The 24,832-nt window shown below is 46.5% G+C and overlaps 1 protein-coding gene across 3 annotated transcripts in view; it reads right to left on the bottom strand.

The window, feature by feature from the left end:
- LOC117498303 (serine/threonine-protein kinase Nek5-like) overlaps positions 1-24,832 on the bottom strand; it is a 35,448-nt gene that overhangs the window by 10,524 nt on the left and 92 nt on the right. The window contains exons 1-12 of one of the 3 annotated variants that reach the window (XM_034150312.1): positions 16,586-16,605; positions 13,370-13,456; positions 12,458-12,518; positions 9,774-9,883; positions 9,511-9,681; positions 8,879-8,958; positions 6,716-6,817; positions 5,095-5,175; positions 4,858-4,920; positions 2,718-2,774; positions 1,542-1,655; positions 346-520 (exon numbers count right to left, since the gene is read on the bottom strand). In XM_034150312.1, the coding sequence (XP_034006203.1) occupies positions 346-520; positions 1,542-1,655; positions 2,718-2,774; positions 4,858-4,920; positions 5,095-5,175; positions 6,716-6,817; positions 8,879-8,958; positions 9,511-9,610 (772 nt within the window). In that variant the 5' untranslated portion in view covers positions 9,611-9,681; positions 9,774-9,883; positions 12,458-12,518; positions 13,370-13,456; positions 16,586-16,605. Of the gene's footprint in view, positions 1-345; positions 521-1,541; positions 1,656-2,717; positions 2,775-4,857; positions 4,921-5,094; positions 5,176-6,715; positions 6,818-8,878; positions 8,959-9,510; positions 9,682-9,773; positions 9,884-12,457; positions 12,519-13,369; positions 13,457-13,821; positions 13,836-16,585; positions 16,606-24,832 lie in introns of those variants that run through there. The other 2 variants (XM_034150314.1, XM_034150311.1) reach the window with 2 other exon arrangements.

Below are 24,832 nucleotides of genomic sequence, written 5' to 3'. Positions count from 1 at the left end.
TGGCTAACTAACTAACTCAGTGTAACTAACTGACTGACTGACTAACCTACTAACTGACTAAAAAACAAACTTACCTACCAACTAACTAATAACTGAGTTTAACTAAGTAACTAACTAACTGACTTACTGACTAATTAACAAACAGACTGACTAACAAATAAACCTACCAACGTTCTTACTAACTGCATGACTAACTAAGAAAATAACTCAGTAACAACTAACTGACTTACTCACAAACTAACCTAATGACTAACCCACTAACTGACTTACTAACTGAGTGTATACCAATTAACAAGTAGTAACTAGTATACCATTATTTTCAGCTGTATTACAGGTGTACTGCACCTGGTTCCTCGATGACAGCCGTGCTGTGGATGGAGTTCACCTCCATGTTGGCGAGGGCGTCCAGTAGAGTCTGAGGAGCCCTCTGGCTCCACCCCCTCCTCCCCTCTGACCAATCCCTGAGCTTCAGCTCCTCCCCCTCCTGGAAGCTCAGAGTCCGGTTCAGAGGGTCCACTTCCTGTTCAGGGTTCAGGAACAGAAGGAGAGAGAGAAAAGAGGAGAGGTCTCTTACCAAAACCCCAGGATAAGCGGCAGCCGTTTAAGCAAATTATCGTAGTGGCCAAACTACGGTACTACAACTTCCGTGTGAGTCCGTGACGTCAATAGAGTGGTGCAGGAACGAGTCCTAAAACCCGGAAGTGAGTTAGCATTTCTCCACTTCCTGTTCCCTGGTCTCAGAGCCAATGGGATCTCTCCATAGGGTTTAGGGAAATATCTGTAAATAAGGTCTGTGGTTGAGACACATTGAAGAGACGGATCACGTTTTGTTCTAGGACATTAAATCCATCAGCAGTGACCCCACTGGTGATTTCTGAAGAGTTGACGTGTCTGAAAAACGATGGTTGTTACCAAGTGGCTGAATAGGACTACAGAAGTCGTGGAGGCCGTTGTACGTCATTACGCCGAACACGTGAACACTCCTCTAAGTTAGTTTGCCCTGTTCTGCTTGAAAGCAAGTAGCTGCCTCCTGCTAAGTGTTCAAACAAACGCTTCAACTCGTTCCATTTAGAATCTGTGTGTTTGAATATGGATCTGAAGTTGGCGTGACGTTGAAGTCGTGCTGCTGGACTCGGCTGTAGTTCCTTTATAGCATCACGTTAGCATTTTGCTTCTGGAGATTAGATTTATGATTAGAACATTATAAAAGTAGGGTAGACATGTGGAGATGATCCGGCTGAACAGAACATTTATCAAACAGCTTCGTTTTCCACAGATCTTATTTTTTTACAATTTTCCTAAATCCTATGGAGAAATCCCGTAGCTTTCTGTCGAGGGAACGAGCAGCTTCCTTCAGGGTCGACCTACACAAACACGTCATCCCTGCTCCGCTCTATGGGCACGAAAATACTTTTTCCCATTGACTCACATTGGGAAAGAAACGCCTGTAAATCAGCGGATCATTTTGAGCTAAATAAACGACCCAGCTCGAACAGGGAATGAACGAGGTCCCACCTCCAGTTCTCTTTGCACATCCTTACCTCCTCCTGCTGCTTTTCTCTTTCATCCCCCACTTTCTCCCCCTCTTCCTCCGCTTGATCCTCCTCTGCTTCCTCTTCTTCATCATCTAACCGTATTTCAAACATGATTCCTTTCTGTAGAAATGACACACAAACAAACACTCATCATCTGGTCAGGGGTTTACTCATTTCTTTCCTAAAAAGTACATCAGGTTTCATAGAGCCAAAACATTTCAAGTGCTACTCAACTAGCTTTAGATAAGCCAGTGCTTTGTTAGTATATAAGTGCTTTGTTAGCAATTCTATTGCTCGAAGTGGAGTCGAAAGAGATGAGTCTTCAGTCTGCTCCTGAAGATGTGTGAGCTTTCTGCTGTCCTGATGTCAATGGGGAGCTCATTCCACCATTTTGGAGCCAGGATATCAAACCCACGTGTTTTTGCTGATGGGAACTTGGGTCCCCCTCGCAGTGCGGGTGCAGCGAGCCGTTTGGCTGATGCAGAGCGGAGTGCACGTGCTGGGGTGTACGGTTTAACCATGTCCTGGATGTAGGAAGGGCCAGATCCATTCACAGCATGGTACGCTAGTACCAGTGTCTTGAAGTGGATTCTAGCAGTTACTGGAAGCCAGTGAAGGGAGCGGAGGAGCGCGTGGTGTGGGAACATTTAGGAAGGTTGAAGACCAGACGAGCCGCTGCATTCTGGATGAGCTGCAGAGGTGGGATGGCACATGCAGGTAGACCAGCCAGGAGGGAGTTGCAGTAGTCTAGGCGTGAGATGACGAGAGCCTGGACCAGAACCTGCATTGCTTTCTGGGTCAGGAGGGGACGTATCCTCCTGGTGTTGGAAAGAGTGTATCTGCAGCAGCGATGATTAGTGTAAACAAACAGCAAATATCGTTTCAAGGCTGTTGTAGAATTAGATGGATGAAGATAAAGAAGCCTGTACATTAACTCCAACAGATATCTGTACATCTCCATCTTCACTGTGCTGTAAAATCCATTCGGTCCTCCACTGAAAGCAGGAATATCCACAGTGTGAGTCTGGCTGCTTCACTAAATGTTTTACAAACTTCCATGACTTTGAATGGAAAGCTAAAACCAGAGCTGGTCGTTTGTGTTATTTTACGTGAAATATTCAAATGTTTTCAATCTGGAAGGTATGAAACTCTCCTGAGCTCTCTGCTGAATAATTAGTTTACCTTGTCTCTGAGTTCCCTCCCCTCCTCTCTGATGTTCCTCAGAGCTGCCTCCATGTCCTGCAGCCGAGACATAAGAGGAAATGCTGTCAGAGACTAATACGCTAGCAATTGTTGTTAGTTTGTTCTGACTTACATATTATAATGGCATGTTTTATTTCTGGAGAGAAGCTCCATGATTCATGTCACTGAGAAAAAACTTCAGTGTTCAAACTAATGGGGAGAAGCCATGGATGTATAATAAGAACTGGATACAGCGTGGGAGGCGGGGCCTCATTCATTCCTATGAGAGTTGCTCATTCGCGCATGATGATAAAATGGCCCAACTTTTGAGAGAGCGAAACGTCACAGATTACCCGGCATGCCTGAGAAGTACCCGTATGTGCGCTCATAGCGCATGCGCAACTTTAACCATGCCCCCCAAAATGCTCGTTCACATCAAGCACGTCCATTTGCGTACACGTAACAGCACCGCACGTTCATGACAGCATGGTAATGGATTGTTATTATGATAGATTTGATATTAACGAGGCGGCAGTTAGCAGCTAGCGGTTAGCTAGTAATTATGCTAATTTACACATCAATCGTTATGTACTTTTATATTACGCTGTAACAGGATCTAGTGATATCCAAGCAACAGAGCTTCATTTAGCATGAAATAATTATTGCACCGTATATATATGTATATGTATGTGTATATGTATGTGTATATATATATACATATGTATATATATGTATATATATATATACATATGTATATATATGTATACATATATATACATATACATATATATATAAATGTATCCTTGGTGCTGGACTTGACTTCCTGAACTAGCTCGCAGGCTTCGCCCCATTTCTCTGAGTTGTAAAATTGTTGAAAACATTTGTAATAATGGAAGTACACAACTCGACCAAATAAATACCATTATTGACGAAAGTGCGGTACTACATTAGGGACATACGCTTTAAGATATATATGGCTAAACTGAACTTGTTATCCTCTTTTTATTCATTACGTGTGTTTTTGTATCGCCCAACGCCTCCTTGTCTCCTTGAAAGCTGGATGGCGCTGCACAGATATCATTGTCAGATGCGGCTTTCACACCAGAGCTTTTCCCTTTCTAGCTCAGAGCGAGAGCTTTTCTGGTTCAGCTCCGGTTTCCCTTTTCAGCTCCCGCTCTGTTCACATCGCCCAGAGCTGCCGCTGCTGCGTCATGACGTCACAGTTTACGTCGCTGATTTTCTCCCACAACAACAACGGGCCGGGGACTGCATCGGGTCGATGATCGTGTTGCTTTTAATCATACGAAGCCAGATTAAATTAAATAACGACTTCTCCAACCTTATACTTTTCTCCAGAGTGCCGTGGTTCATTGTTTATTAATGTGTTTCATTTAGCGACCGCTGCAGTGCTGCTGCTCTTCCACGGGAGTTTATTCTCCCGTTAGCTCCGGGTTAGCTCACACGGCTCTAAAGTATTCACTGTCTGACTGTCACACAAGCAGCTGATACATATCCCCAGTTCCCCTTAAGTGAATGTGTGTCAGTCTGAATTGACGCTGTTTGGCATCACAAACGCTGTTATGAAAGTTTCTCTGGTATAACATGGGTGATGTTAGCATAGCAACCGAAGCTAAACTGACTACTTGCTAAGCCGTTTTCTACAGGCACTTTTTACCGGCGTATTTTTCATTATGATTCTACTTGTGATAGTCGGACATGACAACCTGTGCAGCCCATGTATCTCCACAATGATCAATAACAGCGAACGGATGGTCAAAGTAAGGTTTCCTGCACGCCTCGACGTAAGAGACGTAAGCGACGCCTCGTCATAGCTCCGAAGCTCTTGCCTCTGGACCGACAATCTTTTGGAGCTGGAAGTGAACCGCATTCCGGAGCTATGACGCGCCGCCGCTGCGGTGTGAACAGGAAAAACCGGCGCTTTTCCAGCTCCAGCTCCGAGCCGGAGCTGGAGCTGGAAAAGCGCCGGTGTGAAAGGGGCAATATAGGTACCTTTCAAGGCTCTCAAGGTCGCCGTACAAGATACAAAAACAAAGACAATATAATCAATAACAACAGAGGACGTGTCATGAGTAGTGATCATATTATTGATTTGTTGATAAAGTGTGTTGTCAGGGTTTACCTGAGCAGCTGGCTCTCTGGGTTTCTCCAGCACAAAGGTTCCTTGTTTGAGGAGTGGCTGAGGCTGTATTATGGTTCAAAATGAAGTTACAGAGCAAAGGTGGGGGGTCATCCTCTTTTCAATCAGGTTAAATGCACATTGTATCACATCCTGAATGCTACACATGACCTTCTAACTGGAGCCTGAAGTGGAAACACGTTGTTTTTATTCCATTTGATTTTATTAAAATGTTTGTACCTGAACTTCAGCTCTCAGCTTCATCTGTCTCATCTCCTGGTGATACTGCTGCCTGATGACATCCAGCTGACGCAGGTACTCCTACACACACACACACACACACACACACACACACACACACACACACACACACACACACACACACACACACACACACACACACACACACACACACTTAGTCATTCCAGCCCAAAAGCAGAGCTGCTTCTCTCTTTTTAAACTGCAGTCTACAATATCTAGTTAATACTTTTGTCAACGAGGAGAAGAAGATGTGAGAAATGTTTTGTGTATGTTTTGAAACTACACTTTGAAATTGCACGGTTTCTGTTTATTGAAGTCGATGCAGCTCGTATAGAGTGCCACAGTGACGAGTCCTAAAACCAGGAAGTGAGTCAGCATTTCTCCACTTCCTGTTCCCTGGTCTCAGAGCCAATGGGATCTCTCCATAGGGTTTAGGAAAATATCTGTAAATAAGGTCTGTGGTTGAGACACATTGAAGAGACGGATCACGTTTTGTTCTAGGACATTAAATCCATCAGCAGTGACCCCACTGGTGATTTCTGAAGAGTTGACGTGTCTGAAAAACGATGGTTGTTACCAAGTGGCTGAATAGGACTACAGAAGTTGAGGACGTTGTACGTCATTACGCCGAACACGTAAACACTCCTCTAAGTTAGTTTGCCCTGTTCTGCTTGAAAGCAAGTACCTGCCTCCTGCTAACTGTTCAAACAAACGCTTCAACTCGTACCATTCAGAATCTGTGTGTTTGAATATGGATCTTAAAGTGGACCTATCATGCTATATTTGAATAATATAGTGTAGGACCATACCTATATAAGGCATATTTATACTTTTTTTTTTTCAAAATACCAAACAGATCATGCATTTTAGCCATGCCTCATTTTGCTCAATTTGACCATTTCTATCTCTGTTTTAGCAAGGGCAGATTCAGTGAGAACAGCACCACCTACTGGCCTGGCATATGTACTACAGCGTCTCCAGCGCTTTCGAGCGGCAATGGCCGTGGCTGTCTCCTCCTGATTGGTGGAGTTGGCCCAATAGCCGTAGCGCCACCGTCCTGACGTCAGGACAGTGTTCAAATCTGGATCAGTTTTTATCAGATCCGTTGCAGCCCCTTTTTTAGAGATTTGGGTATGGAGGAAAATAGAGAGGGTTGTGTTTTCTGACACTTGGTGAGTTCCCTGGAACACCGGGGACACATATTCATGTAGAAAAGACGTACAAAAGTGCATTTTGCATGATAGGTCCCCTTTAAGTTGGCGTGAGGTTGAAGTCGTGCTGCTGGACTCGGCTGTAGTTCCTTTATAGCATCACGTTAGCATTTTGCTTCTGGACATTAGATTTATGATTCTAACATTATAAAAGTAGGGAAGACATGTGGAGATGATCCGGCTGAACAAAACATTTATCAAACAGGTTCGTTTTCCACAGATCTTATTTTTTACAATTTTCCTAAATCCTATGGAGAAATCCCGTAGCTTTCTGTCGAGGGAACGAGCAGCTTCCTTCAGGGTCGACCTACACAAACACGTCTCCCCTGCTCCGCTCTGTGGGGAAGCTTGGTGACAGACAGATGTATTTACAGTTCACATGAACCCACCTGCTTCCTGTTCTCAGGAGCATGTTGGAGTCCCAGGTGTTTCACTTCCTGTTGCGGACCCCCGGGCTTCCTGTGGCGCTCCGCTGTACACGGACGCAGCCCCTGCAGGTCAGAAAGGTCAAAGGTCACCACTGCACCGGCTTGAGTTTTAAATGATTTTATTTATACTTTGTATTGATCTGCTTATTTCAGCACACAGAGTGGCAGTGTGGGTAGTGGCAGTGTGTGGCAGTGTGGGTAGGGGCAATGAGGGTAGTGGCACTGTGGGTAGAGGCAGTGTGGGTAGTGGCAGTGTGGGTAGTGGCACTGTGGGTAGTGGCACTGTGGGTAGTGGCAGTGTGGGTAGTGGCAGAGTGGGTAGTGGCAGTGTGGGTAGTGGCACTGTGGGTAGTGGCAGTGTGGGTAGAGGCAATGTGGGTAGTGGCAGAGTGGGGTAGTGGCAGTGTGGGTAGTGGCAGAGTGGGTAGTGGCAGAGTGGGTAGTGGCAGAGTGGGTAGTGGCAGAGTGGGTAGTGGCAGAGTGGGTAGTGGCAGTGTGGGTAGTGGCACTGTGGGTAGTGGCAGAGTGGGTAGTGGCAGTGTGGGTAGAGGCAGAGTGGGTAGTGGCAGTGTGGGTAGAGGCAGTGTGGGTAGAGGCAAAGTGGGTAGTGGCAGTGTGGGTAGTGGCAGTGTGGGTAGTGGCACTGTGGGTAGTGGCAGAGTGGGTAGTGGCAGTGTGGGTAGAGGCAGAGTGGGTAGTGGCAGAGTGGGTAGTGGCAGTGGGGTAGAGGCAGTGTGGGTAGAGGCAAAGTGGGTAGTGGCAGTGTGGGTAGTGGCAGAGTGGGTAGAGGCAGTGTGGGTAGAGGCAAAGTGGGGTGGTGGCAGTGTGGGTAGTGGCAAAGTGGGGTAGTGGGCAGTGTGGGTAGTGGCAGAGTGGGTAGTGGCAGTGTGGGTAGAGGCAGTGTGGGTAGAGGCAAAGTGGGTAGTGGCAGTGTGGGTAGTGGCAGAGTGGGTAGAGGCAGTGTGGGTAGAGGCAGAGTGGGTAGTGGCAGTGTGGGTAGAGGCAAAGTGGGTAGTGGCAGTGTGGGTAGAGGCAGAGTGGGTAGAGGCAGAGTGGGTAGAGGCAGTGTGGGTAGTGGCAGAGTGGGTAGTGGGCAGTGTGGGTAGAGGCAGTGTGGGTAGAGGCAGAGTGGGTAGAGGCAGTGTGGGTAGAGGCAGAGTGGGTAGTGGCAGTGTGGGGTAGAGGCAAAGTGGGTAGTGGCAGTGTGGGTAGAGGCAGTGTGGGTAGAGGCAGAGTGGGTAGAGGCAGAGTGGGTAGAGGCAGTGTGGGTAGTGGCAATGTGGGTAGTGGCAGTGTGGGTAGAGGCAGAGTGGGGTAGAGGCAGAGTGGGTAGTGGCAGAGTGGGTAGAGGCAGTGTGGGTAGAGGCAGTGTGGGTAGTGGCAGTGTGGGTAGTGGCAGAGTGGGTAGAGGCAGAGTGGGTAGTGGCAGAGTGGGGTAGAGGCAGTGTGGGTAGAGGCAGTGTGGGTAGTGGCAATGTGGGTAGTGGCAGTGTGGGTAGAGGCAGAGTGGGTAGAGGCAGAGTGGGTAGTGGCAGAGTGGGTAGAGGCAGTGTGGGTAGAGGCAGTGTGGGTAGTGGCAGAGTGGGTAGTGGCAGTGTGGGTAGAGGCAGTGTGGGTAGTGGCAGAGTGGGTAGAGGCAGTGTGGGTAGTGGCAATGTGGGTAGTGGCAGTGTGGGGTAGAGGCAGAGTGGGTAGTGGCAGTGTGGGTAGAGGCAGAGTGGGTAGAGGCAGAGTGGGTAGTGGCAGAGTGGGTAGAGGCAGTGTGGGTAGAGGCAGTGTGGGTAGAGGCAGTGTGGGTAGAGGCAGTGTGGGTAGTGGCAGAGTGGGTAGTGGCAGAGTGGGTAGTGGCAGTGTGGGTAGAGGCAGTGTGGGTAGAGGCAGTGTGGGTAGAGGCAGTGTGGGTAGTGGCAGTGTGGGTAGTGGCAGAGTGGGTAGAGGCAGAGTGGGTAGTGGCAGAGTGGGTAGAGGCAGTGTGGGTAGAGGCAGTGTGGGTAGTGGCAATGTGGGTAGTGGCAGTGTGGGTAGTGGCAGTGTGGGTAGTGGCATTGTGGGTAGTGGCATTGTGGGTAGCATCTTTCATTTAATGATAAAGAAATATGAACTTCGCTCTGACGCTTCTCTCACCAGCTGTTTTCTCCGCTCGCAGCTTGTACTGGTTGGCGTCGTGTCGCCGCTGCAGGTATTCATGACGAGCTGCAGCCACACTGACACACACACACACACACACACACACACACACACACACACACACACACACACACACACACACACACACACACACACACACACACACACACACACACACACACACACACACACACACAAGTCATGATGACAATATAAGCTCCAAAAACCAGACCAAAGCTCTAGTCCTCAAAATGTCAAACATTCTTCAGTATTAATCTTAATGTAGACAAAACAACAACAACAACAACAACAATAAAACTAAGAAGAATTACCCACTTTTTAATTGAACATGACAACAACTAAAAAGTCGGACCTGTAATAAGGAAATGTAAACAGATTTAGAAAAACTAAAATGATGTGATGCTTCTACATTCAATCCATCAATACCAAACAGAATAGGTTTGTGTTTAGTGTAGCTTTCAGAGAATAAACACATACTAAATAAATGTGTTAGAGCCCATATATTAATAAGTATGACATCATCATAGGTACATTTAGAAAAGTGGAACATTTATATTTTGTTGTTTTACATTTAAAAAACAAACAATAATCAAATATTCAAAACTCACAGCTGGAACGGTTCCACAGTTTGCTCTTCACTTCGCTCCCTCTCTCTCTCCTGAGGAGGAGGAGGAGGAGGAGGAGGAGGAGGAGGAGGAGGAAGGGCATCCCTCCTCCTGAAGGCCTCCAGCTGGGCGTAGTGCTGCTCGTACTGTCCCACTGCTTTCTGCCCGTTGAACCTGCTCCAGCGACAGAGAAGACGTTACCCTTTAGATCCATATATTTAACATGTTCATTCAAATGCTCAACGTTCCTGCAGACTTTGACTCACCTTTGGTTCTGTGGTTCTGCAGCTCTTTGGTTCTGTGGTTCTGCAGCTCTTTGGTTCTGTGGTTCTGCAGCTCTTTGGTTCTGTGGTTCTGCAGCTCTTCGATGGAGAGGCTGCGATCAGACAGATCAAGAGTTAGAACAGATATAAGAACAGAAGGGTCTAAATATAAAAGTAGTTAGCTTCTGAAGAGTCACCGTGCATATTAGAGCTCTGAGAGTCCCTCGACTGAATGCACATTTATTTCTGATGAATGCAAACACTTTCAAAGGTTTTGGAGGAAATGCGCTTCAATTATGAGGAAAAGTCTGAGATTTCAGTGATCAATTAATAACAGGGACATTTGAATTGCAATGGGATTTAGGCCCCGTCCACACGGAGACGAAACGGAGACGTGTCCGTCCACACGGAGACGAAACGGAGACGTGTCCGTCCACACGGAGACGAACGGAGACGTGTCCGTCCACACGGAGACGAAACGGAGACGTGTCCGTCCGCACGAGACCGCTCGACCCGCTGGAGGCGCTGTAGTACATATGCCGGGCCTGTAAGTGGCGCTGTACTTCCGCCACAAAATACACCAAAAGCAGCGAAGAAGACCTCCGAGCATGGGCATAAGGAATAAACAAACAAACAAGGTAGAAGATGGCGGATATTGTTGCTGATGGTTGTGATGGAGGAGCTGTAGGCACTAACATCTGTATCATGGTCAGTAGCGTCTGGAGCACGAACGCAACCCTGTGATCCGCCATTGTTGTTGTTGTTGTTGGCGAAACGCATCAGCAATGACGCGGGGTGAGCAGGAGAGGTGGGGAGAGGCGGGGCTATGCCGTCATCGATTCAGGAAATGATCGTATAGGGCGTACACACGGAGCCGCAAGCGTGTCGTCCTCAGACCTACCCACCTTGGGAGCCGGTTTCAAAGTGTATCGGATTCGGGCTCCGAAGCCACGGCTCCGTGTCGGCCTCGTGTGGACGACCCGTCTATACGATAGAGAACTGTAGCGGATACAACTGATATCGTCTCCGTGTGGACGGGGCCTGAGAGTCCTGGAGATGTTCAGTCCAGAAGCAGACATCGTTTAGAATAAACCCCGACTGACAGGAACAGGTTATAGTTTTCGTCGAGCAGGAGGTCATACCTTCATTTAGAAAGAGTTATTACCGGCTCTGTCATTGGGTTATTTTTGGCTACAAAATGTTTCTTATGGGAAATAAATGGTATTGGTGCTTATTGACAACTATTACTATTTATTTATTCTTTTAATGTATTTTATGTATTTATTGGTATTACTTTCTGTGCGGCGGGGGGGCATCTCCAGGAGGGTTTGGCAGGAAGTTTCTTCTTCACGGCTTCAGGTCGACTCGGTTTCCTCTCTGGAGAACAGGAGAGCCTCACGTTCAACACAATATAACAGGTTCCACTTTAGATGGACTAATAAAGTAGAAGTACTCAGATATTGTACTTGAGTAAAAGTAGAAGTACTCAGATATGGTACTTGAGTAAAAGTAGAAGTACTCAGATCTTGTACTTGAGTAAAAGTAGAAGTACTCAGATCTTGTTCTTGAGTAAAAGTAGAAATACTCAGATCTTGTACTTGAGTAAAAGTAGAAGTACTCAGATCTTGTACTTGAGTAAAAGTAGAAGTACTCAGATCTTGTACTTGAGTAAAAGTAGAAGTACTCAGGTCTTGTACTTGAGTAAAAGTAGAAGTACTCAGGTCTTGTACTTGAGTAAAAGTAGAAGTACTCAGGTCTTGTACTTGAGTAAAAGTAGAAGTACTCAGGTCTTGTACTTGAGTAAAAGTAGAAGTACTCAGATCTTGTACTTGAGTAAAAGTAGAAGTACCAGAGTGTAGGAATACTCTGTTACAGTAAAAGTCCTGCATTCAAAATGTTCCTCAAGTGAAAGTATAAAAGTATTCTCATCAAAATATAGTGAAAGTAGCGACAGTAAAAGTAGTCATTGTGCAGATTGGTCCATTTCAGAATAATATATATGATATGTTTTATAATGATTGATCATGAAAGTGTTATTAAATATTATGTATTAGCTAATAATCTGAATCTGTAAAAAGATGACAGATAAATGTAGTGGAGTAAAAAGTACAAAGTAGCATAAAAGGAAAATGCTCATTTAAAGTACAAGTACCTCAGAAGTGTATTTAAGTACGTGTACTTTGTTACATTGCACCACTGAGGCTAACACATGCAGGACATTTGATTTGCTGTTTATTGGTGTGTACATTGGAGGCGTGTGGTGCAGTGGGTTGTGTGTTGGCGTTCGGATCAGGGGGTCACAGGTTCAAACCCCACTGCAGTCAGCATGTCGTTGTGTCCCTGAGACACTTCACCCCAAAGTGCTCCTGTGGGGATTGTCCACAGTATTGAGTATGTAAGTCGCTTTGGATAAAAGCGTCTAACAAGTGACATGTAATGTAATGTAATGAAGTACCTCAATCTTCAAGTAGGTACATGTAATGTAATGTACATAAATCACAATAAGAGGATTTAGGTTGTAAAAAAAGAGCAAGAAATATAGCAACAGACAGAACCTGCTGTTCAGGGACAAACCACCAGGGGGTGCACAAACACTTTGAGAGTGTACGCAGATATTGTAATACTTGAACGAGAGTATTTCTACACAGTAATATTACTACTATTGTTTTAACGTTAATGTGTGTCACCTGTTTCACGTGCAGCTCTGTCTCTATGCAGCACCGTGTGGCTGAACTCCTCCTGCATCACCTGCACGCACACACACACACCACACACACACACACACACACACCGACACACACACACACACACACACACACACACACACACACACACACACACCACACCACACACACACACACACACCACACACACACACAACACACACACACACACACACACACACAACACTTTGTTTCCTGAAACTTTCAGAGTCTCTTTACACAGAGGGGACACATGTTGATGAAGAAGAGACATGAAGAAAGAGGGGACACATGTGATGAAGAAGAGACATGAAGAAGAAGAGGGGACACATGTTGATGTATAAGACATGAAGCAGAGGGGGACAAGTGTGAAGAGAGACATGAAAAGAAGAGGGGACACATGTTGATGTAGAAGAAGAGACATGAAGAAGAGGGGACACATGTTGATGTAGAAGAGACATGAAGAAGAGGGGACACATGTTGATGAATGAAGAGACATGAAGAAGAGGGAGACACATGTGATGTAGAAGAGACATGAAGAAGAGGGGACACATGTTGATGTAGAAGAGACATGAAGAAGAGGGGACACATGTTGATGTAGAAGAGACATGAAGAAGAGGGGACACATGTTGATGTAGAAGAGACATGAAGAAGAGGGGACACATGTTGATGAAGAAGAGACATGAAGAAGTGGATTTTAAATAATAGGGGACCTTTAGTACTTCTTGATTCCCTTCTGTACTGCGTCTGGGTCCTCACACCAGTATCCTGACAGAGTGAAGGGGGGTGTGTGTGTGTGTGTGTGTGTGTGTGTGTGTGTGTGTGTGTGTGTGTGTGTGTGTGTGTGTGTGTGTGTGTGTGTGTGTGTGTGTGTGTGTGTGTGTGAAGATGTGTTACCTGAGGCTCCAGGTGTTTGCTGATGAGCTTCTCCAGGAAGGGCCGCCTGAGGACGGAGCTGACGGAGGGGCGGTCGCGGGGGTTCACCTGAAAACAGGTGGGCCGTTAGGAAGTATATTAATAATAATAAAGCTTTATTGATACTGCACTTTTCATACAACACGTGCAGCTCAAAGTGCTTTACAAACTGGCGACTAGAGAGTGTCACCTTGAAGAGTTGTGTGATCAGAGAGTGTCACCTTGAAGAGTTGTGTGTGATCAGAGAGTGTCACCTTGAAGAGTGTGTGATCGGAGAGTGTCACCTTGAAGAGTGTGTGATCGGAGAGTGTCACCTTGAAGAGTGTGTGATCAGAGAGTGTCACCTTGAAGAGTGTGTGATCAGAGAGTGTCACCTTGAAGAGTGTGTGATCAGAGAGTGTCACCTTGAAGAGTGTGTGATCAGAGAGTGTCACCTTGAAGAGTTGTGTGTGATCAGAGAGTGTCACCTTGAAGAGTTGTGTGATCAGAGAGTGTCACCTTGAAGAGTGTGTGTGATCAGAGAGTGTCACCTTGAAGAGTGTGTGTGATCAGAGAGTGTCACCTTGAAGAGTGTGTGTGATCAGAGAGTGTCACCTTGAAGAGCTGTGTGATCAGAGAGTGTCACCTTGAAGAGTTGTGTGATCAGAGAGTGTCACCTTGAAGAGTTGTGTGTGATCAGAGAGTGTCACCTTGAAGAGTGTGTGATCGGAGAGTGTCACCTTGAAGAGTGTGTGATCGGAGAGTGTCACCTTGAAGAGTGTGTGATCAGAGAGTGTCACCTTGAAGAGTGTGTGATCAGAGAGTGTCACCTTGAAGAGTGTGTGATCAGAGAGTGTCACCTTGAAGAGTGTGTGATCAGAGAGTGTCCACCTTGAAAGAGTTGTGTGTGATCAGAGAGTGTCACCTTGAAGAGTTGTGTGATCAGAGAGTGTCACCTTGAAGAGTGGTGTGTGATCAGAGAGTGTCACCTTGAAGAAGGTGTGTGTGATCAGAGAGTGTCACCTTGAAGAGTGTGTGTGATCAGAGAGTGTCACCTTGAAAGAGCTGTGTGATCAGAGAGTGTCACCTTGAAGAGTGTGTGTGATCAGAGGAGTGTCACCTTTGAAGAGTTGTGTGTGATCAGAGAGTGTCACCTTGAAGAGTGTGTGATCAGAGAGTGTCCCTTGACGAGTGTGTGGATCAGAGTGTCACCTTGAAGAGTGTTGTGTGATCAGAGAGTGTCACCTTGAAGAGTGTGTGTGATCAGAGAGTGTCACCTTGAAGAGTTGTGTGTGATCAGAGAGTGTCACCTTGAAGAGTTGTGTGATCAGAGAGTGTCACCTTGAAGAGTGTGTGTGATCAGAGAGTGTCACCTTGAAGAGTTGCGTGTGATCAGAGAGTGTCACCTTGAAGAGTGTGATCAGAGAGTGTCACCTTGAAGAGTTGTGTGTGATCAGAGGAGTGTCACCTTGAAGAGTTGTGTGTGATCAGAGAGTGTCACCTTGAAGAGTGTGATCAGAGAGTGTCACCTTGAAGAGTTGTGTGTGATCAGAGAGTGTCACCTTGGAAGAGTTGTGTGTGATCAGAGAGTGTCCACCTTGAAGAGTTGTGTGTGATCAGAGAGTGTCACCTTGAAGAGTGTGTGATCAGAGAGTGTCACTTGAAGAGTGTGTGAGCAGAGAGTGTGAGCAGAGTGTGTGTGAGCAGAGAGTGTCACCTTGAAGAGTTGTGTGTGCTCAGAGAGTGTCACCTTGAAGAGTTGTGTGATCAGAGAGTGTCACCTTGAAGAGTGTGGTGATCAGAGAGTGTCACCTTGAAGAGTTGTGTGTGATCAGAGAGTGGTCACCTTGAAGAGTGTGTGATCAGAGGAGTGTCACCTTGAAGAGCTGTGTGTGATCAGAGAGTGTCACCTTGAAGAGTGTTGTGATCAGAGAGTGTCACCTTGAAGAGCTGTGTGTGATCAGAAGAGTGTCACCTTGAAGAGTTGTGTGATCAGAGAGTGTCACCTTGAAGAGCTGTGTGATCAGAGAGTGTCACCTTGAGAGTGTGTGATCAGAGAGTGTGAGCAGAGTGTGTGATCAGAGAGTGTCACCTTGAAGAGTTGTGTGTGATCGGAGAGTTGTCACCTTGAAGAGTGTGTGATCAGGAGTGTCACCTTGAAGAGCTGTGTGTGATCAGAGAGTGTCACCTTGGAAGAGTGTGTGATCAGAGAGTGCACCTTGAAGAGTTAGTGTGTGATCAGAGAAGTGTCACCTTGAAGAGTGTGTGATCAGAGAGTGTCACCTTGAAGAGTTGTGTGATCAGAGAGTGTCACCTTGAAGAGCTGTGGTGATCAGAGAGTGTCACCTTGAAGAGTGTGTGATCAGAGAGTGTCACCCTTGAAGAGCTGTGTGTGATCAGAGAGTGTCACCTTGAAGAGTGTGTGATCAGAGAGTGTCACCTTGAAGAGCTGTGTGTGATCAGAGAGTGTCACCTTGAAGAGTTGTGTGATCAGAGAGTGTCACCTTGAAGAGCTGTGTGTGATCAGAGAGTGTCACCTTGAAGAGTGTGTGATCAGAGAGTGTCACCTTGAAGAGTGTTGTGATCAGAGAGTGTCACCTTGAAGAGTTGTGTGTGATCAGAGAGTGTCACCATTGAAGAGTGTGTGATCAGAGAGTGTCACCTTGAAGAGCTGTGTGATCAGAGAGTGTCACCTTGAAGAGCTGTGTGTGATCAGAGAGTGTCACCTTGAAGAGTGTGTGATCAGAGAGTGTCACCTTGAAGAGTGTGTGATCAGAGAGTGTCACCTTGAAGAATGTGTGATCAGAGAGTGTCACCTTGAAGAGTTGTGTGATCAGAGAGTGTCACCTTGAAGAGTGTGTGTGATCAGAGAGTGTCACCTTGAAGAGTTGTGTGATCAGAGAGTGTCACCTTGAAGAGCTGTGTGATCAGAGAGTGTCACCTTGAAGAGTGTGTGATCAAGAGAGTGTCACTTGAAGAGTGTGTGATCAGAGAGTGTCACCTTGAAGAGTTGTGTGTGATCGGAGAGTGTCACCTTGAAGAGTGTGTGATCAGAGAGTGTCACCTTGAAGAGCTGTGTGTGATCAGAGAGTGTCACCTTGAAGAGTGTGTGATCAGAGAGTGTCACCTTGAAGAGTTGTGTGATCAGAGAGTGTCACCTTGAAGAGTGTGATCAGAGAGTGTCACCTTGAAGAGTTGTGTGTGATCAGAGAGTGTCACCTTGAAGAGTTGTGTGATCAGAGAGTGTCACCTTGAAGAGTTGTGTGATCAGAGAGTGTCACCTTGAAGAGTGTGTGATCAGAGAGTGTCACCTTGAAGAGTGTTGGATCAGAGAGTGTCACCTTGAAGAGTGTGTGATCAGAGGAGTGTCACCTGAAGAGTGTGTGATCAGAGAGTGTCACCTTGAAGAGTGTGTGATCAGAGAGTGTCACCTTGAAGAGTTGTGTGTGATCAGAGAGTGTCACCTTGAAGAGTGTGTGATCAGAGAGTGTCACCTTGAAGAGCTGTGTGTGATCAGAGAGTGTCACCTTGAAGAGTTGTGTGATCAGAGAGTGTCACCTTGAAGAGTGTGTGATCAGAGAGTGTCACCTTGAAGAATGTGTGATCAGAGAGTGTCACCTTGAAGAGTTGTGTGATCAGAGAGTGTCACCTTGAAGAGTGTGTGTGATCAGAGAGTGTCACCTTGAAGAGTTGTGTGATCAGAGAGTGTCACCTTGAAGAGCTGTGTGATCAGAGAGTGTCACCTTGAAGAGTTGTGTGATCAGAGAGTGTCACCTTTGAAGAGTGTGTGATCAGAGAGTGTCACCTTGAAGAGTTGTGTGTGATCGGAGAGTGTCACCTTGAAGAGTGTTGTGATCAGAGAGTGTCACCTTGAAGAGCTGTGTGTGATCAGAGAGTGTCACCTTGAAGAGTTGTGTGATCAGAGAGTGTCACCTTGAAGAGTTGTGTGATCAGAGAGTGTCACCTTGAAGAGTGTGTGATCAGAGAGTGTCACCTTGAAGAGTTGTGTGATCAGAGAGTGTCACCTTGAAGAGCTGTGTGATCAGAGAGTGTCACCTTGAAGAGTGTGTGATCAGAGAGTGTCACCTTGAAGAGCTGTGTGTGATCAGAGGTGTCACCTTGAAGAGTGTGTGATCAGAGAGTGTCACCTTGAAGAGCTGTGTGTGATCAGAGAGTGTCACCTTGAAGAGTTGTGTGATCAGAGAGTGTCACCTTGAAGAGCTGTGTGTGATCAGAGAGTGTCACCTTGAAGAGTGTGTGATCAGAGAGTGTCACATTGAAGAGTGTGTGATCAGAGAGTGTCACCTTGAAGAGTTGTGTGTGATCAGAGAGTGTCACCTTGAAGAGTGTGTGATCAGAGAGTGTCACCTTGAAGAGCTGTGTGATCAGAGAGTGTCACCTTGAAGAGTTGTGTGATCAGAGAGTGTCACCTTGAAGAGTGTTGTGATCAGAGAGTGTCACCTTGAAGAGTGGTGTGATCAGAGAGTGTCACCTTGAAGAGCTGTTGTGAATCAGAGAGTGTCACCTTGAAGAGTGTGTGATCAGAAGAGTTGTCACCTTGAAGAGCTGTGTGATCAGAGAGTGTCACCTTGAGAGTGTGTGATCAGAGAGTGTCACCTTGAAGAGCTGTGTGATCAGAGAGTGTCACCTTTGAAGAGTTGTGTGTGATCGGAGAGTGTCACCTTGAAGAGTGTGTGATCAGAGAGTGTCACCTTGAAGAGTTGTGTGATCAGAGAGTGTCACCTTGAAGAGTGTGTGATCAGAGTGTCACCTTGAAGAGTGTGTGATCAGAGAGTGTCACCTTGAAGAGCTGTGTGTGATCAGAGAGTGTCAACTTGAAGAGTTGTGTGTGATCAGAGGAGTGTCACCTGAAGAGCTGTTGTGATCAGAGAGTGTCACCTGAAGAGTGTTGTGATCAGAGAGTGTCACCATTGAAGAGTTGTGTGTGATCGGAGAGTGAAGTGTCACCTTGAAGAGTTGTGTGATCAGAGAGTGTCACCTGAAGAGTGTGTGTGTGATCAGAGAGTTGTCACCTTGAAGAGTTGTGTGTGATCGGAGAGGTGTCACCTTGAAGAGTTGTGTGATCAGAGAGTGTCACCTTGAAGAGTTGTGTGATCAGAGAGTGTCACCTTGAAGAGTGTGTGATCAGAGAGTGTCACCTTGAAGAGTGTGTGTGATCAGAGAGTGTCACCTTGAAGAGTGTGTGATCAGAGAGTGTCACCTTGAAGAGTGTGTGATCAGAGAGTGTCACCTTGAAGAGTGTGTGATCAGAGAGTGTCACCTTGAAGAGAGTTGTGTGTGATCAGAGAGTGTCACCTTGAAGAGTGTGGGATCAGAGAGTGTCACCTTGAAGAGCTGTGTGTGATCAGAGAGTGTCACCTTGAAGAGTTGTGTGATCAGAGAGTGTCACCTTGAAGAGTGTGTGATCAGAGAGTGTCACCTTGAAGAATGTGTGATCAGAGAGTGTCACCTTGAAGAGTTGTGTGATCAGAGAGTGTCACCTTGAAGAGTGTGGTGTGATCAGAGAGTGTCACCTTGAAGAGTTGTGTGATCAGAGAGTGTCACCTTGAAGAGTGTATGTGATTCAGAGAGTGTCACCTTGAAGAGTTGTGTGATCAGAGGAGTGTCACCTTGAAGAGCTTGTGTGATCAGAGAGTGTCACCTTGAAGAGTTGTTGTGATCAGAGAGTGTCACCTTGAAGAGCTGTGTGATCAGAGAGTGTCACCTTGAAGAGTGTGTGATCAGAGAGTGGTCACCTTGAAGAGCTTGTGTGTGATCAGAGAGTGTCACCTTGAAGAGTATGTGTGATCAGAGAGTGTCACCTTGAAGAGCTGGTGGTGTGATCAGAGAGTGTCACCTTGAAGAGTGTGTGTGATCAGAGAGTGTCACCTTGAGAGATGTGCTGTGTATCAGAGAGTGTCCACCTTGAAGAGAGTTGTGTGATCAGAGAGTGTCACCTTGAAGAGCTATGTGTGATCCAGAGAGTGTCACCTTGAAGAGTGTGTGATCAGAGAGTGTCCCATTGAAGAGTGTGTGATCAGAGAGTGTCACCTTGAAGAGTTGTGTGTGATCAGAGAGTGTCACCTTGAAGAGTGTTGTGATCAGAGAGTGTCACCTTGAAGAGCTGTGTTTGTGATCAGAGAGTGTCACCTTGAAGAGCTTGTGTGCTCAGAGAGTGCAACCTTGAAGAGTTGTGTTGAATCGAGAGTGTCACCCTTGAAGAGTTGTGTGATCAGAGAGTGTCACCTTGAAGAGCTGTGTGATCAGAGGAGTGGTCACCTTGAAGAGTTGTGTGTGATCAGAGAGTGTCACCTTGAAGAGTTGTGTGTGATCAGAGAGTGTCACCTTGAAGAGTTGTGTGATCAGAGAGTGTCACCTTGAAGAGTGTGTGATCGGAGAGTGTCACCTTGAAGAGTGTGTGATCGGAGAGTGTCACCTTGAAGAGTGTGTGATCAGAGAGTGTCACCTTGAAGAGTTGTGTGATCAGAGAGTGTCACCTTGAAGAGCTGTGTGTGATCAGAGAGTGTCACCTTGAAGATTGTGGTGATCGGAGAAGTGTCACCTTGAAGAGTGTGTGATCAGAGAGTGTCACCTTGAAGAGTGTGTGATCAGAGAGTGTCACCTTGAAGAGTGTGTGATCAGAGAGTGTCACCTTGAAGAGTGTGTGATCAGAGAGTGTCACCTTGAAGAGTTGTGTGTGATCGGAGAGTGTCACCTTGAAGAGTGTGTGATCAGAGAGTGTCACCTTGAAGAGCTTGTGTGATCAGAGAGTGTCACCTTGAAGAGTGTGTGATCAGAGAGTGTCACCTTGAAGAGTTGTGTGTGATCGGAGAGTGTCACCTTGAAGAGCTGTGTGATCAGAGAGTGTCACCTTGAAGAGTTGTGTGATCAGAGAGGTGTCACCTTGAAGAGTTGTGTGTGATCAGAGAGTGTCACCTTGAAGAGTTGTGTGATTCAGAGAGTGTCACCTTGAAGAGTTTGTGTGATCGGAGAGTGTCCACCTTGAAGAGCTGTGTGTGATCAGAGAGTGTCACCTTGAAGAGTGTGTGTGATCAGAGAGTGTCACCTTGAAGAGCTGGTGTGCTCGTGTGACTCAGAGAGTGTCACCTGAAGAGTGTGTGTGATCAGAGAGTGTCACCTTGAAGAGTTGTGTGATCAGAGAGTGTCACCTTGAAGAGCTGTGTGTGATCAGAGAGTGTCACCTTGAGAGTGTGTGTGATCGGAGAGTGTCACCTTGAAGAGCTGTGTGATCAGAGAGTGTCACCTTGAAGAGTTGTGTGATCAGAGAGTGTCACCTTGAAGAGCTGTGTGTGATCAGAGAGTGTCACCTTGAAGAGTTGTGTGATCAGAGAGTGTCACCTTGAAGAGTTGTGTGTGATCGGAGAGTGTCACCTTGAAGAGCTGTGTGTGATCAGAGAGTGTCACCTTGAAGAGTTGTGTGTGATCGGAGAGTGTCACCTTGAAGAGCTGTGTGATCAGAGAGTGTCACCTTGAAGAGTTGTGTGATCAGAGAGTGTCACCTTGAAGAGTTGTGTGATCAGAGAGTGTCACCTTGAAGAGCTGGTGTGATCAGAGAGTGTCACCTTGAAGAGTTGTGTGTGATCGGAGAGTGTCACCTTGAAGAGCTGTGTGATCAGAGAGTGTCACCTTGAAGAGTTGTGTGATCAGAGAGTGTCACCTTGAAGAGTGTGTGATCAGAGAGTGTCACCTTGAAGAGTTGTGTGTGATCAGAGAGTGTCACCTTGAAGAGTGTGTGATCAGAGAGTTTCACCTTGAAGAGCTGTGTGATCAGAGAGTGTCACCTGAAGAGTGTGTGATCAGAGAGTGTCACCTTGAAGAGCTGTGTGTGATCAGAGAGGTGTCACCTTGAAGAGTGTGTGATCAGAGAGTGTCACCTTGAAGAGTGTGTGTGATCAGAGAGTGTCCACCTTGAAGAGTGTGTGATCAGAGAGTGTCACCTTGAAGAGCTGTGTGTGATCAGAGAGTGTCACCCTTGAAGAGAGTTGTGTGATCAGAGAGTGTCACCTTGAAGAGCTGTGTGTGTGATCAGAGAGTGTCACCTTGAAGAGTGTGGTGATCAGAGAGTGTCCACATTGAAGAGTGTGTGATCAGAGAGTGTCACCTTGAAGAGTTGTGTGTGATCAGGAGAGTGTCACCTTGAAGAGTGTGTGATCAGAGAGTGTCACCTTGAAGAGCTGTGTGATCGAGAGTGTCACCTTGAAGAGCTGTGTGTGATCAGAGAGTGTCACCTTGAAGAGTTGTGTGATCAGAGTGTCACCTTGAGAGTGTGTGTGATCAGAGAGTGGTCACCTTGAAGAGTGTGTGATCAGAGAGTGTCACCTTGAAGAGCTGTGTGATCAGAGAGTGTCACCTTGAAGAGTTGTGTGTGTGATCAGAGAGTGTCACCTTGAAGAGTTGTGTGTGATCAGATGAGTGTCACCTTGAAGAGTTGTGTGATCAGAGAGAGTGTCACCTGAAGAGTTGTGTGATCGAGAGTGTCACCTTGAAGAGTGTGTGATCGGAGCGTGTTCACCTTGAAGAGTGTGTATCAAGAGTGTCACCTTGAGAGTTGTGTGATCGAGAGAGTGTCACCTTGAAGAGCTGTTGTGGATCAGAGAGTGTCACCTTGAAGAGTTTGTGTGATCGGAGAGTGTCCACCTGAAGAGGTGTGTGATCGAGAGAGTGTCACCTGAAGAGTTGTGTGTGATCGGAGAGTGTCACCTTGAAGAGTGTGTGATCGGAGAGTGTCACCTTGAAGAGTGTGTGATCGGAGAGTGTCACCTTGAAGAGTGTGTGATCAGAGAGTGTCACCTTGAAGAGTTGTGTGATCAGAGAGTGTCACCTTGAAGAGTTGTGTGTGATCGGAGAGTGTCACCTTGAAGAGTGTGTGATCAGAGAGTGTCACCTTGAAGAGCTGTGTGATCAGAGAGTGTCACCTTGAAGAGTGTGTGATCAGAGAGTGTCACCTTGAAGAGCTGTGTGATCAGAGAGTGTCACCTTGAAGAGTTGTGTGTGATCGGAGAGTGTCACCCTGAAGAGTGTGTGATCAGAGAGTGTCACCTTGAAGAGTTGTGTGATCAGAGAGTGTCACCTTGAAGAGCTGTGTGTGATCAGAGAGTGTCACCTTGAAGAGTTGTGTGTGATCGGAGAGTGTCACCTTGAAGAGCTGTGTGATCAGAGAGTGTCACCTTGAAGAGTTGTGTGATCAGAGAGTGTCACCTTGAAGAGCTGTGTTGTGATCAGAGAGTGTCACCTTGAAGAGTTGTGTGATCAGAGAGTGTCACCTTGAAGAGTTGTGTGTGATCGGAGAGTGTCACCTTGAAGAGCTGTGTGTGATCAGAGAGTGTCACCTTGAAGAGTTGTGTGTGATCGGAGAGTGTCACCTTGAAGAGCTGTGTGATCAGAGAGTGTCACCTTGAAGAGTTGTGTGATCAGAGAGTGTCACCTTGAAGAGTTGTGTGATCAGAGAGTGTCACCTTGAAGAGCTGTGTGTGATCAGAGAGTGTCACCTTGAAGAGTTGTGTGTGATCGGAGAGTGTCACCTTGAAGAGCTGTGTGATCAGAGAGTGTCACCTTGAAGAGTTGTGTGATCAGAGAGTGTCACCTTGAAGAGCTGTGTGTGATCAGAGAGTGTCACCTTGAAGAGTTGTGTGATCAGAGAGTGTCACCTTGAAGAGTTGTGTGTGATCGGAGAGTGTCACCTTGAAGAGCTGTGTGTGATCAGAGAGTGTCACCTTGAAGAGTTTGTGTGTGATCGGAGAGTGTCACCTTGAAGAGCTGTGTGATCAGAGAGTGTCACCTTGAAGAGTTGTGTGATCAGAGAGTGTCACCTTGAAGAGTTGTGTGATCAGAGAGTGTCACCTTGAAGAGCTGTGTGTGATCAGAGAGTGTCACCTTGAAGAGTTGTGTGTGATCGGAGAGTGTCACCTTGAAGAGCTGTGTGATCAGAGAGTGTCACCTTGAAGAGTGTGTGATCAGAGAGTGTCACCTTGAAGAGTTGTGTGTGATCAGAGAGTGTCACCTTGAAGAGTGTGTGATCAGAGAGTTTCACCTTGAAGAGCTGTGTGATCAGAGAGTGTCACCTTGAAGAGTTGTGTGTGATCGGAGAGTGTCACCTTGAAGAGTTGTGTGATCAGAGTGTCACCTTGAAGAATGTGTGATCAGAGAGTGTCACCTTGAAGAGTGTGTGATCAGAGAGTGTCACCTTGAAGAGTGTGTGATCAGAGAGTGTCACCTTGAAGAGTGTGTGATCAGAGAGTGTCACCTTGAAGAGTGTGTGATCAGAGAGTGTCACCTTGAAGAGTTGTGTGTGATCAGAGAGTGTCACCTTGAAGAGTGTGTGATCAGAGAGTGTCACCTTGAAGAGTGTGTGATCAGAGAGTGTCACCTTGAAGAGCTGTGTGATCAGAGAGTGTCACCTTGAAGAGTTGTATGTGATCAGAGAGTGTCACCTTGAAGAGTGTGTGATCAGAGAGTGTCACCTTGAAGAGTGTGTGATCAGAGAGTGTCACCTTGAAGAGTTGTGTGTGATCAGAGAGTGTCACCTTGAAGTGTGTGTGATCGGAGAGTGTCACCTTGAAGAGCTGTGTGATCAGAGAGTGTCACCTTGAAGAGTGTGTGATCAGAGAGTGTCACCTTGAAGAGCTGTGTGATCAGAGAGTATCACCTTGAAGAGTTGTGTGATCAGAGAGTGTCACCTTGAAGAGCTGTGTGATCAGAGAGTGTCACCTTGAAGAGCTGTGTGATCAGAGAGTGTCACCTTGAAGAGTTGTGTGATCAGAGAGTGTCACCCTTGAAGAGCTGTGTGATCAGAGAGTGTCACCTTGAAGAGTTGGTGTGTGATCGGAGAGTGTCACCTTGAAGAGTTGTGTGATCAGAGAGTGTCACCTTGAAGAATGTGTGATCAGAGAGTGTCACCTTGAAGAGTGTGTGATCAGAGAGTGTCACCTTGAAGAGTGTGTGATCAGAGAGTGTCACCTTGAAGAGTGTGTGATCAGAGAGTGTCACCTGAAGAGTTTGTGTGTGATCAGAGAGTGTCACCTTGAAGAGTTGTGTGATCAGAGAGTGTCACCTTGAAGAGTTGTGTGTGATCAGAGAGTGTCACCTTGAAGAGTTGTGTGTGATCAGAGAGTGTCACCTTGAAGAGTTGTGTGATCAGAGAGTGTCACCTTGAAGAGCTGTGTGATCAGAGAGTGTCACCTTGAAGAGTTGTGTGATCAGAGAGTGTCACCTTGAAGAGTTGTGTGTGATCAGAGAGTGTCACCTTGAAGAGTTGTGTGATCAGAGAGTGTCACCTTGAAGAGTTGTGTGATCAGAGAGTGTCACCTTGAAGAGTGTGTGATCAGAGAGTGTCACCTTGAAGAGTGTGATCAGAGAGTGTCACCTTGAAGAGTTGTGTGATCAGAGAGTGTCACCTTGAAGAGTTGTGTGTGATCAGAGAGTGTCACCTTAAGAGTGTTGGTGATT

The sequence above is a fragment of the Trematomus bernacchii genome, unplaced genomic scaffold (genome assembly GCF_902827165.1).
Source record: "Trematomus bernacchii unplaced genomic scaffold, fTreBer1.1, whole genome shotgun sequence".
Taxonomy (NCBI): Eukaryota; Metazoa; Chordata; class Actinopteri; order Perciformes; family Nototheniidae; genus Trematomus; species Trematomus bernacchii.
Note: the sequence above shows the minus strand (reverse complement) of the source record. Positions and strands in the feature narration are given on the sequence as shown.